This window comes from Rhinolophus sinicus, chromosome 4, assembly GCF_057876585.1.
Source record: "Rhinolophus sinicus isolate RSI-liver-muscle chromosome 4, RSI-T2T, whole genome shotgun sequence".
In the NCBI taxonomy this organism is placed as follows: Eukaryota; Metazoa; Chordata; class Mammalia; order Chiroptera; family Rhinolophidae; genus Rhinolophus; species Rhinolophus sinicus.
The window spans coordinates 85,995,656-86,017,446 of NC_142504.1; the positions used below are offsets into that span (position 1 = coordinate 85,995,656).

General features: G+C 34.4%; 1 protein-coding gene across 1 annotated transcript in view; it reads right to left on the reverse strand.

Moving 5' to 3' along the window:
* Positions 1–21,791, reverse strand: part of CCDC178 (coiled-coil domain containing 178) — a 325,057-nt gene that overhangs the window by 228,075 nt on the left and 75,191 nt on the right. The window contains exons 12-15 of the mRNA XM_088797614.1: positions 19,282–19,465; positions 8,001–8,063; positions 6,384–6,545; positions 4,701–4,814 (exon numbers count right to left, since the gene is read on the reverse strand). Of these exons, the coding sequence (XP_088653740.1) occupies positions 4,701–4,814; positions 6,384–6,545; positions 8,001–8,063; positions 19,282–19,465 (523 nt within the window). The remainder of the gene's footprint in view (positions 1–4,700; positions 4,815–6,383; positions 6,546–8,000; positions 8,064–19,281; positions 19,466–21,791) is intronic.

The following is a 21,791-nucleotide window of genomic DNA, read 5'->3' on the forward strand; positions in this document are numbered from 1 at the left end:
TTGGCTTATTTTTTTTCTAGCTTGGGTCACAAAGGTTTCAGCAATTTGGAGGTTTTCCAAAGTTGTTTTCATGTCTAGACTTCGAATGGTCTGGAAACCTGAATTGCAGTTAATTAATTTTTTACTACATTTTTCATTATTTCCTTATTTCAAAAACTTTCAAACCACATATTTTTAAAATATTAGGTAATAAAAATTACACTCAGATTCTAAATTACTATGAGATTATATTTTTAATTTTTATTAAGATTTAATAAATATGTTTTTATGTTATCTAAATGTAATAAATTCAAATTCTACACCTAAGACTTAAATTGGAGTTAAAAACAGTAAAAATTCAGTAGTATTGTTTAGCTTGGCCCATGATTGAAATGCTTATGCACAGTAAAAGATAAAATTATTTGCCTTAGAACTTAAGATCTTAGAAGATAAAAACGGTGTCTCTAGTACTGTTTGTACACCAATCAGCATTATGAATACTTAATAAATACTAATAGTGCTGTTTGATAGTACAGCAGATTGCAAGTTTCTTTAGAATATGGTTCGATAACATGGCCCACAAGGTGTTTCTTTGTCTAGGCATTGCCTGTCTCACTAGCTTCATCTCTTTTCACTCTTAGAACTGGGAGGTATCCTGTTCTCTGACCATACTCACTACTTGCCATTACACAAACACAAAACATTCTCCCATGATTTCTTTTTGTAGACACAGTGTCTGTTTCTAGAATGCACTTATCTCATTTTTCATCAAGTTAAGAATTACAGTAATAATAATAATAATAATAATAATAATAATAATAATTCAAACCATCTGTTAAATACTTCCAGAGACAAACATTCTTTTTTTATTAAATTTATTGAGGTGACAATGGTTAGTAAAGTTACATAGGTTTCAAGTGAACAATTCTATAATACATCATCTATATATCACATTGTGTGCTCACCACCAAGAGTCTGTTCCTCTTCCATCATCATATATTTGACCCCCTTTTCCCTCTTCTACCACCCCCCTCTTCCCTCCCTCTCTGGTAACCACTAAACTGTTTTGTGTCTATCAGTTTTTCTTTGTTTGTCTTGTTCCTTTATTGCTTTCACTTTTATATCCCACATATGAGTGAAGTCATATGGTTCTCAACTTAATCTGTCTGACTTATTTCGCTTAGCATAATACTCTCAAGATCCAACCATGTTGTCACAAATGGCACTATTTCATCTTTCCTTACAGCAGAAGTGGTATTCTATTGTATATATGTACCACATCTTCTTTATCCAATCATCTATCGAAGGACACTTTGGTTGTTTCCATGTCTTGGCCACTGTAAACAATGTCGCAACGAACACTGTAGTACATGTATCTTTACGGATAAATGTTTTCAGATTTTTTTGGGTCGATACCCAGGATAGGGATTGCTGGGTCATGTGGTAATTCTATTCCTAATTTTTTGAGGAACCTCCATACTGTTTTCCATAGCAGCTGTACCAATTTACATTCCCACCAACAGTATATGTGTATAGAAGGAAAATAACATGATAAAGGTCATATATGACAAACTCTCAGCTAATATCATGATTAATGGTGAAAAACTGAAGCCCTTTGCTCTACGTTCAGGAACACGACAGGGTTGTCCCCTATAACTACTGCTTTTCAACATAGTATTGGAGGTCCTTGCCAGGACCTCCAATCAGGCAAGAGAAATCAGGCAAGAGAAAGAAATAAAAGGCATCCAAATTAGGAATGAAGAAGTTAAATTGTCACTTTTTGTGGATGACATGATGCTTATATAGAAAACCCTAAAGAGTCCACCAAAAGCTATTAGAAACCATGAACAAACACAGTAAAGTTGCCAGCTACAAAATAAACATAAAACAAACCCCGTTGCATTCTTATATACTAGCAATAAAATTTCAGAAAAAGAAATGAAAAAATTCCGTTTGCAATTGCAACAAAAAGAATAAAATATCTAAGCAAAATCTTAACCAAGGATGTGAAAGACCTATATACTGAAAACTGTAAGACATTTTTAAAAGAAATTGAAGAAGACACAAAGAAATGAAAAGACATTCCGTGTTCATGGACTGGAAGAATCGCCACAGTTAAAACGACCATATTACCCAAAACAATATACAGATTTAATGCAATCTCCATCAAAATCCCAATGGCATTTTTTAAAGAAATAGAACAAAGAAATCATCAGATTTGTATGGAATCACAAAAGACCCTGAATAGCCAAAGCAATCCTAAGAAAAAAGAATAAGGCTGGAGGTATCACGCTCCCTGATTTCAACGTGTACCACAAAGTGACAGTAATCAAAACGGCATGGTACTTGCAGAAAAACAGACACACATACCAGTGAAATAGAATTGAAAACCCAGAAATAAACCCCCATATATATGGGCAGATAATTTTCAACAAAGAAGTCAAAAACATACAATGGAGAAAAGATACCCTCTTCAATAAATGGTGCTGGGAAAATTGGAGAGCCACAGGCAAAAGAATGAAACTAGGCTGCTATCTGTCACCATGTACCAAAATTAAATCAAAATGGATCAAAGCCCTAAACATAAGACCTGAAATAATAAACTTTATAGAAGAAATTTCACATAGGTATTAAACTTATGGACCTTGGGTTCAAAGAGGATTTTATGAATTTGACCTCAAATATAAGGAAAGTAAAAGCTAAAATAAATCAATGAGACTGTATTAAACTAAAAAGCTTCTGCACAGTAAAAAAAACCATCAACAAGATAAAGAGGCAACCAAGTGAATGGGAGAAGATTTTTGCAAACAATGTCTCTGATAAAGGACTAATATCCAAAATATATAAAGAACTCATACAACATAACAACAAAAAAACAAGCAATTCAATTAAAAAATGGGCAGAAGACCTGAATAAACATTTCTCCAAAGAGGACATACAGATGGCCAATTGACATATGAAAAGATGCTCAACATCACTAATCATCAGAGAAATGCAAATAAAACCCACAATGAGATATCACCTCACAACTGTTTGAATGGCTGTCATCATCAAGACAAATAATAACAAGTGTTGGAGAGGCTGTGGAGGAAAAGGAACTCTCATACACTGTTGGTGGGAATGCAGATCGGTGAAGTCTCTATGGAAGGCAGTGTGGAAGTTCCTCAAAAAATCAAGAATAAAATTACCATATGACTCAGCAATCTCTCTCCTGGGCATCTACCCAAAAAATCTGAAAACATTTATCCGTAAAGATACATGTAGTGCAATGTTCATTGCAGCATTATTCACGGTGGCCAAAACATGGAAACAACCAAAGTGTCCTTTGATAGATGACTGGATAAAGAAGATGTGGTATACATATACAATGGAATACTACTTCTGCCATAAGAAAAGATGAAATAGTGCCATCTGCAACAACATGGATGGAACTTGAGACTATTATGCTAAGTGAAAGAAGTCAGACAGAAAAAAGTTGAGAACCATATGATTTCAATGATATGTGGGATATAAAACTGAAAACAACAAAGGAACAAAGGACTAAGAGAATAAAGAAACAAAAACTTGTAGACACAGACAATAATTTAGTGGTTACCAGAGGGTAAGGGAGGAGGGCGATGGTAGATGAGGGTAAATGGAATCAAATATATGGTGACAGAAGGAGAACTGACTCTGGGTGGTGAACACACAATGTGATATACAGATGATAGATTACAAAACAGTACACCTGAACCTATGTAACTTTACTAACCATTGTCACCGCAATAAACTTTAATTTTAAAAAAAGAGCATAGATTCCAGTGCCAGTGCCAGATATAGTGAATCTGAGCTCCACAATAACAAGCTGTGAAAATGAACAAACTAATTAAAACACAAGGCACCAGATGGTTCAAATAGAGAATGGAGGTAAGAACAGCACACTCTTTATACAGTTATCCTGGAGATGAAATGAGTTAATATGTCTGAGCACTTAGAATAATGCCTGGCATATAGAAAACATGGAACATATTAATAATCTGTTATTGTTATTATAAATATTACGATTTACTTCAGTAATCTTTTTTTATATTTATTTTGTAGCCCAGTACAGGGAAAACTTTTTAAAAGTGATATAATCACATCTCTATCTCATAGCCCACATAGTATCCACCCACCAATCCTATTGGGGCTACCTTTAAAACATATCCAGAGGATAGCAAGTTAAAGACAATGGACTACCTCTACCTACTTACCCGTATCCAATGATTCTCTAAAGATAGACTATTAGATGTAAGGATTTTTCAGGGAGTAAGTATTTCTAATTTGGAAAAATGCCCGAAGCCTTTTGATATATAGCCATTTGTTCATGCTCCCTATATACCAGTCTGAGGGTAAAATGCAGATGTCAGATATTAACAAATGTTTCAGTCTGTAGATTGGTGTCATCTGTAGAAATATGGTCCTATCTAGTACAGGCCAGATTTCTGCCTCTACGTTCTACAAAATGTAATGGGGGATACTTAGATCAGTGGGGAAAACACTGTAAGAGAGAAAAAAATGAACACAAAGAGAGACTCTGTGTGTGTGTGTGTGTGTGTGCACGCGCGCGTGTGCACATACAGAATCAACTTAGTGCAACCAATTAGAAATGAGATGTATCCATATAAAGTTAAATTTGCATGAATAGTTTTCACTGCCATAAACAGGGTGCAAATTCAAAAATTTTTTCATATTAAATTTACCTCAGTTTTTATTAGTGCTTCTTGGGCTTCCTTCCCCTTTTGTTTTAAATTTTTCTTTGTTCTTTCTACATTTCTTTTAACATGTTTTCTCTCCTCAATTATGCGCTTTAGTGCCTAGAAGACAGTCAGAAATTAAGATGTGTAGCATTTACAATCCAATTATCCTGGTGTAAACCAAATAGTTTCTAAGTGACTATTTTAAAAATAACAATATATATATATATTGATAGAAAGAAATAGGACCATCACACATGAATTATGAAACATTCTATGATATCCACAATCCCAATATTCAATTTGAATTTTCGGAAAAAATTAAAATCTTATAAATTTTAGTTAAGTCACAAACATTAATAAACACATCAAAATTATAAATTTTCAACACAATATTTAAAATATTTTAACCAAAATTAAAATTCCAAATACAAATTAACAGTAATCATTATAGAAAGTGCATAAAAACTTATTCTTTCCAAGAATTTATGCTAAATTAATAGTTCTTATAATTCATAAACTATTAAAATTTAATAAAAATAGAAATGATTACTAAACTACAAGAAGATATAAAACAATGGCCATTATAAAATAAGGGGAATAAAAGTCATTAATCTTTTCTGGAATTCATTATCATACTCAGATGATTATACTGAGGCTTTTGATGCAACTAATAAATTTCCATCATTAATGTAAGGAGGAGCCATTATTAAAATCATTTATCTCACTAGGTATTAGTACTGGTTATATATTCATCATATGAGCTCTAGAATAAGCATTTAGAAGTTTTAAGTAGCATAATATACTCAGAATTTGTTGTTTCCATGCTTTATGGCCTTGTACATGTTGCTTCATGCATTCAGGCCCAAGTTTTCTCAAGTCTATGATACAGATAAACTCTCTCTTACCTATTTCATAGGGAAGCTTTGAAGATCAAAATAAATTTTCCTAATAGGAACACTTTGCAAATCACAAGGCTTTTAAAATAAATTTTGAAAATTATTAAAAATTAAGAATATAAAGTTACATCATAATTTGCAATGAAAAACAATCCTGTTGTCAAAATGACCCAAATGAATAATATATATGTACTCCCGGGAGCTAAAGACAAGAATGTATAACTCTTACCACACCCTCTACTTCTCCAAAAGACTAATGACATGATGTATACATATTTTTCTACTAATTTTTTTTGTTTGGGAAGGGCTAGTAATATCAGTTACTGCCATGAACTTGTTGTTTTGAAAATATTTATCAACATTTGCTTTATTTTTCATCCTAGCTGTTTTCTACATGCATCAAAAATTTACCATGAAAATGTCAGGATGCATTATATTTTACATCTGAATAAACATAGCTTTAGCATTGTATTAACGAGCAGTGAAACTCTGAATTAAATTTACCATAATGGGAAATCATACCAAATAAATCGCTACTCACCCATTTGAAAACTGCTTTCCCTAAGTACACTCTAAGACAGCGTACAGGGTTATAGCATTAATAGTCTTGCTATATACTTCCGCTATAGATCAGTTGTGTGGTCAATGAAACAGTTCCTTATTCTGCTGAGATTTTATGTCTTCCTATGTGAAATCATAATTTTCCAAGTAGCAATGTAAAATCATATACATGATTTATCAACCTAAATATTCCTGCAGATTAGTGTCTGGATTAATTATAAATGCTTACATCAGAGTGTTCTTGGTGGATAGTTTTCATCCTTCTAGCATCTTCTTCCATTTGAAGCATTGGTGCCTCTATTTCTGCCAGGATTAGGGAATACATTGCTTTCTTTTTCAGACATTCCTCTGTCACAAACTCCTGTTCCTCTTGCAGGGAATATAGCCTTTTCTGCCAGCAAAGATTTTAAAAAATGCATTTCAGTTATCGAATACCGAAATGTTTATTGAGCCTCCATCTTGTGTCAGTCAGCGATACTTGCTGTTATTTGAAAATAAAAAAAATAAGCACCGCCATAAAAAGTAATAGGTATGGGGCTAGACTGGTGGCTCAGGCAGTTGGAGCTCTGTGCTCCTAACTTCGAAGGCTGCCAGTTCGAATCCCACATGAGCTCTCAACCACAAGGCTGCCAGTTCAACTCCTCCAGCCCCACAAGGGATGGTGGGCTGTGCCCCCTGCAACTAGCAATGGGCAACTGAACCTGGAGCTGAGCTGCGCCCTCCACAACTAAGATTGAAAGGACAACTTGACTTGGAAAAACATCCTGGAAGTACACACTGTTCCCCAATAAAGTCCTGTTCCCCTTCCCCAATAAAATCTAAAAAAAAAAAAAAAAAAGTAATAGCTATGAATATAGTATATTTAAAGAGTGCACTTCTCATTAGAAAAATGATGAGAAACAAATTAAAAGACAATAAAAATCAAACATTCTTAAGTATCAGAAGATAATGAGTTTACAGAACACACGAACAACAAATATTGAAATACATGTAATTCCTGAAATCTAAAATCAAATAAAACCAATGAAAAAGAAGTCAAGACCAAAACATTAAGCAAAAAGCACTGGAAGATTATGGAATTATTGAATAGATATATAAGTAAATTAGGAAATTTGGTATTTTCTAGAATGTAGAAGTAGAAAACATTGCTTTATATGTTTGAAAACGTCAAATTTTCTAACAGAAGAAATTGCAAAATTTGTTTGTTTCAAAGGGGACCAGAGGTACAGATAATCTCAAATAATCTTTAAAAACAACACTGTTTTAGGTTGTTTTGCCTCTTAATTTTATTTTTCATATAACAATAATTTCAAATACTGATGTATTTTTGAAGGAGAGGGATTCTAGAAAGATATCAGGGATCAAAATAGCCAAACTGGGTTCTGACGGATATGCAGGTGGTATAAACGTAAAAAAATTACAATTTATTTCATGAGTTATAATGTATTAGTTTCAAGTGGTTTATATAGAAAGATCATAGTTTTGTTTTGTTTTGTTTTCTGGTGTTAAAAAAATTCATTTGAAAGATACTAAAAGTAAAGAGAACATATCATCAGAAAACAAACAAAGGAGACACTTAGGAATAAAATCCCACTGCCCTTTTACTAGACTGGCAGAAATTCCCATTAAGCCGCAAAATGAGATATGTGTATGGGAGGTCAGTTTCTTTATGCATGATCAGATACTGCTAGTTGTACACAGAGGGCAACTGTCATCAGCTAAGGAGAGAAAACTGCTGGCTTGCAAACCAAATAGTAAAAAGATGCCTCATTACAGACAAATTTAAAATGCTAAGTAAAATGCAAATTAAAGGAAGAATGAAATATTAAAAGTAAATTAGGATTACCTGAATTATCATTCCATTAGCCACTTCAGCTCGAGTGTATTTTTTCAAGAAATCTTCTCTACCCTACAAATCATAAAATTTTTAAAAAAGGTTTTATTTATAGAATATCAGAAAATATTTTTAAAGACAATTGCTGACAGAAGATACACTTTACTTATGTTATAATAAAGAGCAAAATATTCATTACAAATTGAATGTTATAAACAAGCAAACAAGTCTGGTGTTATCTGAGGCAAAATTAGTAAGTGATACATGGCCATGAAATAGAATACAGAATTTTAGTTCAATTCACTTTGTACTTGATAACTGTGAACTGAAATATCAAAGTAATCAAAAAGGGGCAAACTGGACAGTCTTCAAATCCTCTTTTTTTTTAAAAAAAAAATTATCAGTTTGTTTTTAATATTACTTTCCAGAATGAGCACTTTCAACTTTGAAAACAAGATAGATACAATTCAAGTTTGAAGTTGGCAAATGTGACCAGATTCTTCATTTGACTAGGATGATTCTTTTCTTTCCCTCTTTTCACTTTTTTAAATGCATTCCTTGAAAGTTAGTGGGCAAAAAATATTTGGAAAAATCTTCTTTCTGTCACTTGGATAAAGAGTTTTTAAACTCTTCATAGTTGTGTTATGTATTATCACACAACCAAATTCGGAAATACTTTAAAAAGTTTCTTCTACTTTAGAATTACACCTGGAACCCCTTATTTGAGAGAGGTGTTGACTTGGATTTAGGCTGTCCTCCTATTCTAAAGTGATGTATACCTTTGCAGAGGTAGAGTGGCGGTTCAGAAATGTCTCTAATATCCCTCCTTTATTACAGACTCCCTCATCATACCCCAGGGTACAGAGACAATATAAAGAAATGACTTAAGTCTCTCCTGCAACTCTTCTTTTTCTTGATATATCAACCCATCAAAACTATGCTCTCCTAAAGTAAAAGAATAACTCCAAAGAAGGAAAAAGAAACATCAATGACAAGGAAAGTAATAACGTGAACATAGCATTTCACCTAAGGATATACCTACATCTAAAGCCAATTTATACAATGAAATTTTTTGATAATTTAAATGAAATTAGTTTCCTCTTCTAACATGATGGTAGATGTACTGATTTTATCAATTTGTTAAATATTTAATCAAAAGGGAACCAAATTAAAAATGTCTCTATAGACTGGAGACAAAATACAGTATTCCAAAACAGAGTGCTACCTTTGACCTTTGTCTGAAACTAATTGAAAACAATGTGAAATGTGAAGTGTGTGCCTGTGTGTGTGTGTGTGTGTGTGTGTGTGTGTGTGGTGTGTGGTGTGTGTGTGTTGAGGAGATGAGTTACACCACATTACGTAGGATCTTTAAGGCACAGTAAGAATATTTGTGAAGGATGTTAAGCAAGGCACATGTTTTAGCAAGGTCACTGTGGCTGCAATATAGATTGATATGTTTGTTTCTTTAAAACCCATTCATTCATCCTTCAAAGGTTTTGTTTGTATTTTTTTTAATTGTCAACCAGTAAGAGAGTAATTCATTGTTTAAATGAATTTAAGTCTCTGAACTTAGATATATTAATGTTAAACAAAAAGTACATGTAGATGTAAGGCTAATAAAAACTGTAGACAGCATATGAGCAATTATAATAAAATAGACTAAGAGTCTGAAGCTGCAAGAGTAAAACAATTGGATGTCTTTGAAAAGAATGGAGAGTCCTCAGAATTGTGAAATCTGTATATCTGTACAAAACCAACACAATCTGTAACTAATGTACAAGTCTGCACTCCCACAGGAGAAACGTCTGGAGCTTCACTCTTAGCCCCTTGGGGAACTCTTCCAAGCTCTGTTTACTATCATACCCTCAAAACTCTGTGACTCAGAGACAAAGGTCAAATGATGGATCACCAGGAGGGAAAGTAGCCTATTACTGGCTGGGCTGCCAATTTCACACTTACACCAGACACAGAGCCACAGGGAGTGTTTCTGGCCAGATGCTCAAGGCCTTCCTTTGGTACTATCCACTCCTTAGAAGTATGATTGGTCCACCCAGGCACTGGCAAAATGCCCAGAAGCTGACCAATCCCTAGGAGAACTACTGAGTTACTACGACCTTCAAAATACCCTAGAACATGCCAAAGACTGACATAAGGTGAGCTCCGATATTCACAAGTCTTAGGCCATGAAGTGCAATATCTGACTGAGGGAGGGGACTTATTTGTCCCACAATCTTGTTGTCACAGGTGGTGCATTCTGTAAAGCTGACTGGGAGGTGGGGTTTGATGTGCAGGATCCTTGTTAAGGCGTGCATTTGTAAACACCTGTTAGACTGGAGAGGGGATAAGACAGGAAGAAAGGAAGAAGAAGGGAAAGGAAGAAAGCAGGATTGGGCAGAAACATAGGCTGAGCTACAATGCAATGCAGTCCCATGAACAATCTGAGTCAACTCCATGGGGAGTCCTGGAGTAAAAATGGACCTTCGGTTTTGCCCCAAATCAGACCAAAGAGGCAAGGCTATACTCCTGTATTTATCAGTCATCGACGTGAGCTGCCCCAAGAAGGGGAATGACTTTAAGCAAAGTGACTTAACTGATTCCTGAAGGGGAATCTGGGCAGCTATGTCCACCAAGAAATAGAAATGTCCTGTGTCTCTTCAATGATTAAATTACCATTAGTTCTACTCATAATTATGGATAAATATATTACATGCCTTCTATGTATAATTATCTTGTTTTAACTTCACAATGAAATTGCTATTACTGTCCTGTTTTGCAAATGGGACAAGTGAGAGAGATTACATAAACTGCCAATATACAAAAAAGCTAGCACATGTTAGAACCAGGATACTAATCTACAAAATCTGAGAGCCCAGGGACTTTATCTGACTGATTTAGCAAATCAGATTCCTCAGATACCTAGGATCCTTCAATGTGAGGGGAATATTTGGTGCAGAGCCTTCTGACTCTCACATGTCTCTGTCCTTGCAAAGCTTCCCTTTCCATGAGGCTTTCCAGGCAACTGGGTTGTTAAATTTTGTAACTCAGGCACCTAGAGCACATGTTGGGGAACAGAATGGAGACCTTGTTTTTAAAGAGGTGCCAATCTTCCAGTGATTGCATAGCTGTCTCTGACATGAAATCTGCTGGGAAAGTTCTGAGCACTGGAGAGATGCTCCCTGTTAATTATGCAATATGAATAACGCAGCTGCTGAGGACAGTACCAGGATTAAATAGGTACAAACTACGGTAATCTTAACATAGATACCTAGAGTGTAGTCTTCTTAAAAAAATCCTGACTTTAATATCATTGAAAATGCTCAAAAAGAAAGGCTAGACAATGATAAAGAGCTACAGCAGTTGTAAAAACATTTCCTGGTTTAATAATATTGGTACCACTTTTGAGAATTTGCTATATCCCAAGCAGTTTTTAAAAATTTATATAATCATACATATATACATACATACATATATGTATATATATAGTATTATATACAATACAGCAAATTTTCAATATATAAAAATGTTTTATATATATAATATAGCAACCTCTCAATATACACATATATACATACACACACACACACACACACACATACAGGCAGCCCTTGTCTTGTAGGGTGCCATGCTAACTAAAACTCGTGCATATTGAGACCATGCAAAATGGGGACATGGCTCAGATATGCACTCGTCTCAGTTAACTTAGTGCTATGCACAGTGAGGGCTGCCTGTAGGTGTGTGTGTGTGTGTGTGTGTGTGTGTGTGTGTGTAAGTTACTCATCATATCCATTTAATGACATAGCTACAATTCTTCACATTCAAAGATGAGAAAACTGAACTCATAGAAGTCGTGGGATTTGTCCCATGACTAATATTCAACAACCATCAGTATCCAGGATTGCATAGGCACATTCTAAAGCACTTTGAAGTGAGCTCCCTCCTTTGTCCTCCGCTTCCAGTACTCTGTCACACGTATATTTGTTGAATGAGTAACTTATTGAGAAAATGAATTAATGAATAATAAATTGCTTTTGGTCCTTAGGTTGGAGAATTAAACTGTAAAAGTTTCAAGTTCTTTTTTTAATTAAAATTTATTGGGGTGACCATGGTTAGTAAAATTACATAGATGTCGAGTGTACAATTCTGTAATACATCATCTATATATCACATTGCGTGTTCACCACCCAGTCAGTTCTTCCATCACCATATATTTGACCCCCTTTACTCTCTTCTACCACCCCCATTCCTCCTACCCCTCTGGTAACCACTAAACTGTTGTCTATCAGTTTTTGTTTCTTTGCTCGTCTTGTTCCTTTGTTGCTTTCAGTTTTATATCCCACATAGCAGTGAAATCATATGGTTCTCGACTTTTTCTGTCTGACTTGTTTTGCTTAGCATGATAATCTCAAGATCCATCCATGTTGTCGCAAATGGCACTATTTCATCTTTTCTTAATGCAGAATAGTATTCCATCATCTATATGTACCACATCTTCTTTATCCAATCATCTATTAAAGGACACTTTGGTTGTTTCCATGTCTTGGCCACTGTAAATAAAACTGCAATGAACATCAGAGTACATGTGTCTTTATGGATAAATGTTTTCAGATTTTTTGGGTAGCTACCCAGGAGAGGGATTGCTGGGTAATATGGTAATTCTGTTCTTAATTTTTTGAGGAACCTTCATACTGTTTCCCGTAGTGACTGCACCAGTCTGCATTCCCACCAACAGTATATGAAGGTTCCTTTTTCTTCACAGCTTCTCCAACACTTGTTACTATTTGTGTTGTTGATGATAGCCATTCTAACAGGTGTGAGGTGATATCTCACTGTGGTTTTTATTTGCATTTCTCTGATGATTAGTGATGTTGAGCATCTTTTCATATGTCTATTGGCCATCTGTATGTCCTCTTTGGAGAAATGTCTGTTCAGGTCCTCTGCCTATTTTTTAATGGGACTGTTTGGTTTTTTGTTGTTGAGTTGCATGAGCTCCTTTTATATTTTAGATATTAGCCCCTTATCAGAGGCTTTACAAATATCTTCTCCCATTTGGTTAGTTGCCTCTTTATTTTGTCAATGGTTTCTTTTGCTGTGCAAAAGCTGCAGTTTGATATAGTCCCATTCATTTATCTTAGCTTTTACTTCCCTTGCCTTTGAGGTCAAATTCATAAAATCTTCTTTGAAGCCAAGGTACATAATTTTAGTACCTATGTTTTCTTCTATGCAGTTTTTGTTTCAGGTTTTATGTTTAGGTCTTTGATCCATTTTGAGTTAATTTTGGTACACTGTGACAGACAGCAGTCTAGTTTCATTCTTTTGCACATGGCTGTCCAATTCTCCAGCACCACTTACTGAAGAGGCTTTTTTTTTCTCCATCGTATGTTTTTGGCTCCTTTGTTGAAAATTATCCGCTCATATATATGGGGGTTTATTTCTGAGTTTTCAATTCTGTTCAACTGGTGTGAGTGTCTGTTTTTTTTGCCAAAACCATGCTGTTTTGATTATTGTAGCCCTGTAGTACAAGCTGTAGTCATGGAGTGTGATACCTCCAGCATTATTCTTTTTTCTTAGGATTGCACTGGCTATTCAGGGTCTTTGTGGTTCCATACAATTCTGATGATTTTTTGTTCTATTTCTTTAAAAAATGCCATTGGAATTTTGATAGGCATTGCATTCCCATATACTAACAAAAAAATCTCAGAAAAAGAAATAAAAAACAAAACAAAACATTTCCTTTTGCAATTGCAACAAAAATAATAAAAAACTTAGGAATAAACTTAACCAAGGATGTGAAGGACCTATACACTGAAAACTATAAGACAGTTTTAAAAGAAATTGAAGAAGACACAAAGAAATGGAAAGCCATTCTGTGTTCATGGATTGGAAGAATCAATCTGGTTAAAACAGCCATATTACCCAAAGCAACATACAAGTTCTTTCAAACTCAAAAACATATTTTATAAAATCTCTGTATATAATGAGAAACTCGGTATCTGTTAAAATATCATAATACACAAATCCCCATTTAGTAAACCGCATCTCGAGGATGAATAGTAAAACAAGTCCTACAAGACGTTTTCCCTGAGACATTGGGAAATGGTGAAGTAGCAGGAAAGGCAAGGAGATAAGTACCTGAATAAAGAAGGCTGCCTTTTCCACGAACGTGGGCCTGCAACCCAATTCATGTCAGGCTTTTCAGTTCTTCAAATTGCCAATTCATTGTAATGGATAAGTTTGTTGGTCATAACTTTAACCAAATGAGCAAGTACTATCACTTGTAATGTGACAAACTTATACAATGTGCTTTGTGATATATTTCACTGACACAATATTATAACTATATAATATTCCTACAAGAAGTGTTTAACCTGATTCTTATCATGAGCAAACGAAAAGATAAATCTGTATTAAGAGAAAATCTGCAAAGTAACTGGACTAGACTCTAAAAAATGTCAACATAACAAAAGACATTTTAAAAAAAAATGTAAGCGATTCTTTAAGAGTAAAGGAGACTCAAAAATTATAACAAATAAATTCAATACATGATGCTTCATTACATATAGCAACCAATTAAATTATAGAAATTTGCTTGTGGACTGTAAATGATGCCCGTTATCTAATTATTGCCTCTTAGCTCTAAACCACTCTTTTAACTCTAATTTGAAATACTGGAGCTGGATCTTGTAAACAGTTTTCTTTTGTCAGCTGGAGTAAAGTTTAGGTTATCTCAACAGAGGGCAGTGGAGGGGTTACATGGCTGTCAAAAGGGGCTTCACATCCTTGTTCTCTTCCAGTTGTTTTCTCATTCCTCCTACAGAATTGTTGCTAGTCGGGATGTAGGGAGCCAATGTGCTCAAACTCCAACCAAGTTCTCTACTCAGAAACTTCATTCAAATGCTGTTTAACCTCCATCTAGTTTCTCTGGCATCGGACAGGTGGCTGCTTATGGACCATCCACTGAGATATAGCCAACGCTCTCCAATAAGCCCTTACTCTGCTTTGGAGGAGGGCAGTTTCATCCACGTTTGTTCCTTCTTTGGGAGTGCTCCCTCATCCCTAAAGGCTCTCTACATTTGCTATTCCTATATTTTAGAGCAGGGTCAGCAAGCTTTCCTTGTAAATGGCTAGAGAGTAAATAATTTAGGCTTTAGGGGCTTAAAATCTCTGTCACAACTACCCAGTTCTGGTTTTGGAGAGAAGAAATAAAAGGTATCAAAAGATCACTTTGAAGAGCTTGAGAGAATACAAGAAAAAGGGGGTGATGGCATTTCAGATGCTGTGAAGAGCCCACATTAAAAAGTCACCTTTGACCCGTTGCATGGCTTTTGCAACCAGAAACCATAAGGTGGCAGCAGAGAGCTATGCTACTGCAAGAGACTGCTAAGACAAAGGACTGCTGAAAAGCAAGTATGGAACACTTAGTGTTGTGTCCAGAAACACAAGTTCAAAGAGAAAAGGGAAGTAAACAGATTAAGATCAGAACTAAGAAAGTAACATCTGTTTGAGTTCCAGCGACAGAGGGGCACTACGAAAAAAGTTGGATAACTCAATTTATTATCTAATGTCTGAGACCAGGAAAACAGCAAACAAGATTGTAAAATTAAGACTTAGAATTATAAAACAAAATTTGGGCTGGATTGAATTAGTGGTGCAGGGCAGCTCTGGCTATGCATTGTTAGGTCACTTTTTGGTGGCCAGGACCCTCACAGAAAGTCCAGGTGGTAGCCCAGCCTGCTTCTATCTAATGATAAACACAAAGGTGCTAGTTTATCTTTCTTTTTTTATGAAAGATTTTATGAAGGTTTCATATGTATTTTGTGTAAGTACTTTAAAATTACAAAATATAAAATTAAAATAACCTGAATCCTCTCACCCAGAGATATGCATTATGACTATTTAGTGTATTTGTTTTTAGGTCCAGGGATTAATGTTATTATCTTTGGTCAAGTCAGCCTAGTAAGCTCTTTCTCAGCCAGTAAAAAAATCAGAAGTCCCATTAACTTTTTAAATTCAAAATTGAATCAATTTATAATTTATTCATGTACTCATAGTGAATTACTATTTTATTACTGAGAAATCTGTGTATTTAAATTTTCCCACTAAATGTCAACTGTATTCATGCTTCTCATAAACACTTACTGAGTGCCTACATTCTAAGAACATAACACATTGTTTTTTTCTAGCATTAAAAATGACGCTTAAATTTAAAAGACTAGGAAATCATACAATGTCTGCTGTCAGACCACAATGGAATTAAACTAAAATTCAGTAACATAAAGATTACTAGAAAATCCCAAAATATGTGAAGACTAACCAACATATGAGTTTTGACAATTAAGTTCTTGAACTCATCCTAGAAAAAGTGCTGCATACCTCCATGCTGAATATCACTAAGTCACCTCTGAAATACTCTTCTTGGGAAGCTATCCATCAATGCCAGTGCCTAGTCCATCCTTCAAAGCAATTTTGGAACTCTTTTTTTTCTGGAATGGCCATCAGAGCTGTTGTCGTATTACTCTTGATGTCCTGAATGTCATCAAAATGTTTTCCTTTCAACATTTCCTTTATCTTTGGGTAAAGAAGTCATTGGGGGCCAGAGCAAGCGAGTAGGGAGGGTGTTCCAATACAGTTATTTGTTTACTGACTAAAAACTCCCTCACAGACAGTGCCGTGTGAGCTGGTGCAAGAGCCATGAATTGGCGAAAAGTTCAGGTTGTCTAACTTTTTCATGCAGCCTTTTCAACACTTCCAAATAGTAAACTTGGTTAACTGTCTGTCCAGTTGGTACAAATTCATAACAAATAATCCCTCTGGTATCAAAAAAGGTTAGCAACATCGTTGCAACAAATTCAAACTTAATTGTCAGACCTCGTATTTCTAAATAACACATATTCAAGCGATAAAGCTCAAAATTTATACATTTATTTATTTCCACTTAGTTCTAGTAGTATTATTTTAAACTGGAATCACAATGCTTGATGTTCTAGTTTCCACCAAAATTCTAATATTTTCAAGCAAAAAACCCTCCAGATTCTTCAGGTTTGCAGAGAAGCCTTCTATTGAAGTATTTAATATTTAATGAAATCGCTTTCAAGATTTTTTAGTTACAATTATCACATTCTTCAGACACACTGGATGATTTTCTGTTCATTCCATCAACAACGTAATTAAATACATGTTACTTTTATTGATTTATCTCCCATCACTGATGGCTCATTTTGTCCTGGGACTTGGGTAACTGTGTCTTTTCTGATAAGCTCAGTTATTAGGATTGAAGGTATTTAAAAATTAGGATAAATCATGTGTAACATCTGGAAAACTCCAGAAACTGCTAGATACCTTGATTGTTCGGAGTTGCTTCTAGTCTATGACTGCCTGAATTTATTGGTTATTTTATGGATGTATTAATTTGAGAGAACATAAATCAGAAATTCTCCCTCAAAGGCTTATTTCTCACAGCTAGCTCAGAGGTGGTATTGCTACAATTACTTTCCAGAAGACATGGATTAAGGACTAATTTCAGGCCAGGATCAATAAATACACAAAGTTGCCTGCAAGAAAAATATGATGCCGTGACTCTAAAAATTACAGAGATTTTCATTAATTAGTGAAAGACAGTAGGATCATTACAAAGGTAGAAACTACAAACCTGAATTACTATAAACCTGAATTATCTAAAGACTATCTAGAAATTTATTTTTAATTAATTATCACTCTGACACAGATATGCATGTGTACATTACAGATACTGAATGTCCAATATATTCAGCTCAGAGATTAGCAAAAGTGGTTAGCAATGGGGACTATTCCCCATGTGGAGTAATTTCTTTCTGTTGCTTCTTTCTAGTTATCTCAGCTACATTTGGGTAGAGAAACAATTTCTTCAATTTTGCTTGAACTAAGCCAGGGGGACACCGCTTTGGGTTGTCAAAGCGAAATATAGTGGAATCACATCAAATTTGCACTAAACGTACGTATGGTATTTTATGGCATCAGGAAAACTTAGAAATAATAAACAATTTAGTGCAACATCTTTGTTAATATATGAATGTCTCAGGTTAGTGAAGCAATATGTCTGAAGAATTTAAGGTGGGTTGTGACAGCTATGAGAAAATACGTGAATGATACCAAGGGGTTCCTGGCAATTGAAATAAAAAGTTAAACCACAATGTTAAATGGCCAAATCCATGGATGGTGTCTTTATTAATATCCTCAATAAAAATATTAATTGATGGCCATAGAGAACACATATTTATGAAAAATTCAAGAAAATTATAAACAACATCAACATATCATCATACATGCTATACACACACACACACATATAATCACATGCCTTATAACTTTAAAATAATTTTGAGGTTAATTTTTACTACACATATTTTTTAGCATATTAATTTTGGAACATAATAAGATATGATAAACCCATTGAACAACCCACGGAGAGGGACATCGGCATGATACATTAAGTCAGTTCAACAGCTGGACTCCATGTGGGAACAAAACCCCAGTCTCTCAATATAGAAACATTTACTGGCAGACTATCTATGGATCCTAAATTTAGATAGGAAAATAAAAATTCTTCACTAAAGATAGCAATATTAAAGGGCTTGGACATAGAATACGGATTCTTTATTTTACAAATAACTGCATGATCATAAGTCTTTAATAAGAAAATACCAAAGATGGAAGAAGTGGGTATGATGTGTGATGGACAGAAATAGCCTGTTAAAGTTCCTATGTGTGGTAAAATGGAGTTGATTTTGCTAGTCTCTATGCCAAATGGCAGGGAGTGGCTATTCATTGAATCTCTCAGTTAGGAATGGATTTGAGGCCTATGACACGTTGTTTCTGCATACTGGGGCCTACTAATTGCTTGGTGCTTTGAAGGTCTTAGTGCACTGCAGGCCTGATGTAGGTACTCCGTTTTCTTACATTTGTAGGGGTACAGTGGCACTTCCCAACATCCCTTCTTCCTACCATAGACAGGAAGTATTATATGTTAGATATGTAGGATGAGGCTGAACCAAGCATGACTATTTGGTGTCCCAGGTAGTTTAAAGTCGGTAATAGCAAAAAGTAGACACAGTGCTGATTAGCTACATTGAGCCCCAATTCCTCTTCTATTCAGGCTGGGTCTCTGAAGAAAAGTGATTTTCTTCTGACTTATCAGAAGCAGTAATTAAAAAAAACACACTATTATAGCTTAAATTAAAATCTAATTATCAACATTAAATCAATAAAATTCAGGTTTATTATTGTTTTTCATAACTAAGAAGAACACAGAGATACAAACCTTGAATTTTCTTTTCTCGTCTGCTATTTGCTCTTCTAATTCCTCTGTTTTATGTCTGGTTAGGTGGAAAACAGCACCAATGTTATAAGAGTCCTTGTATATTTGTTTTAGACGGTCATCATTTTTTGACTTCAGCTGCATCAAAGATTGGATTTCAGACTCAAACTCTGTTTTTTTCTTTATACTGGAAAAAAAAAAAAAATAATACAGATATGATCATTCCAAAAGAGTAAATAGAGACAAATATATTTAATAATAGTAAAAGAGTTGTTCCTTTTTTGTTGCCAAAAATACAAAATAACCAGATATTTCACTAAAACTTGAATACAGAAAATATTTCCCTATATTCCACTTATTTTTCTGCTTCTGATGGCTACCCCTAATTGTCAGGCTGTGCTCAATCTCAGAAGAATAAGTTTATCAATAAGAAAGGCCTTGGGATCCCTGAGCATTCATTCACTTCTGTGTAAATCCATCCTTTCTAATCCTATATAACATTATTACTAAGAATAATAAAATCTAAGAAAAATATAAGTAAAAGAGAAAGCAAACTCAGCAAATGGAAAATCCATGACTAAAACAAAGCTCTCAGAAAGAAAACCCATGGCTAAGGGAAGAGTTAATAGAGGAAAAAAGTAAGACATTAATGTCAGTTTAATATTTGCAAAGACACAGAGAAATACTAGTCTTTATGGAAAATTAACAAGTTATGTTTCCTGTAGAGATTGGGCACCATCTTTTTTCAACTATATACCATTGAAGCATATAAAAAAGAAATAAAACACACACACACACACACACACACACACACACACACACACAGAGCTACACTCGTAAATGAGGTAATCCTCTCTGTAGAATAGAAATGGAACTTGAAAGTAAAACAGGAGTAGAGGTGAAATAGCATGAAAATGGCTGAAGGTATTCCACCTGATGGGTTACCAGGGCAAAGTTCACTCCATCTTAGGAGGGGTTTGTATGAACTGTACTTGTTTGTAAAATAACTGACTCACTTATTGAAGCTATAAGTTTATGAAAGCTAGGAGGTAGGGAACTGGGAAGAAAAGGCTCAGAGACCAAGAACTCAACCAATGGGCAAAGAAGAAATTAAAAGGGAAGTCAAAAAAATCTTGAAACAATGAAAATGGAAACACCACATAAAAAAATCATGTGATACAGCAAAAGCAATTTTAAGAGGAAAGTTTATAATGATAAATGCCTCCATTAAAAAAAAAAATCTCAAATAAACCACCTAACTTTATACCTCAAGGAACTCTATAAAAATAAAAACAAATTAAGTCTAAAGTTAGGAGAAGAAATAACAACCAGAGAAGAAACAAGGGAAAAACCAAAAAGAAGAGAAAACATCAACAGAAAGAGTTTTTTATAAAGAAAGAAAGAAAAAAAAGAAAGAAAAAGAGAAAGAAAAGCAAAATTGGCAAACCTTTAGCTATAGTAACTAAGAAAGAAAAAAAGAGAGCAGACCCAAATAAATAAAATAAAAAATGAAAAGGGTCACAATACACTGATATCATAGAAATGAAAAGAAGAGGCTACTATGAACAATGAATTATGTGCGAACAAATTGGACAACTTAGAAGAAATGGGTACATTCCTAGAAACATACAACCTACCAAAACTGAATCATGCATAAATAGAAAATCTGAATAGAGCAATGAGTAAGAAAATTGAATCAGTCATCAAAAACTCCCAGTGGAAAAAAAGTCCACAATTTGATGGCTTTATTGGTGAACTCTACCAAAGATTTAAAGAAGAATTAGTACCACTCCTTCTCAAATTCTTTCAAAAAATTGAAGAGGAGGGAATACCTCCAAACTTGTTTTATGAGATCAGCATTACCTTGATACCAAAGCCAGACAAGGACACAAGAACAGAAAATTAGAGGCCATTATCCCTGATGAACAAGATGCAAAACTCTTAAACAAAATCCTGGCAATCAGAATTCAATAGCCCAATAAAAGGGTCATACACCATGATCATGTGGATTTACCACTGAGGTGCTAGGATGTCTCAAATATGCAAATCAATAAACGTGATACATCACTTTAATAGAATTAATGATAAAAATCATACAAATGTCTCATAGAATTAAGGATAAAAAAATCATATGATCATCTAAAGAGATGCAGAAAACGTATTTGACAAAATTCAACATCCATTTATGATAAAAACTCTCAACAAGGCGGATATAAAGGGAATGTACCTCAATATAATAAAGCCTATATATGACAAGCCGACAGTTAACATCATACTCAATGATTAAAAACTGAAGGCTTTTCCTCTAAGATCAGGAACAAGACAAAGGTGTTCATTCTTACCACTTCTACTGTGTTTCCCTGAAAATAAGACCTAGCTGGACAATCAGCTCTAATGCATCTTTTGGAGAAAAAATTAATATAAGACCTGGTCTGATTTTACTATAATATAAGACCAGGTTTTATATCATATAATATGATATAAGACCACGTCTTATATTAATTTTTGCTCCA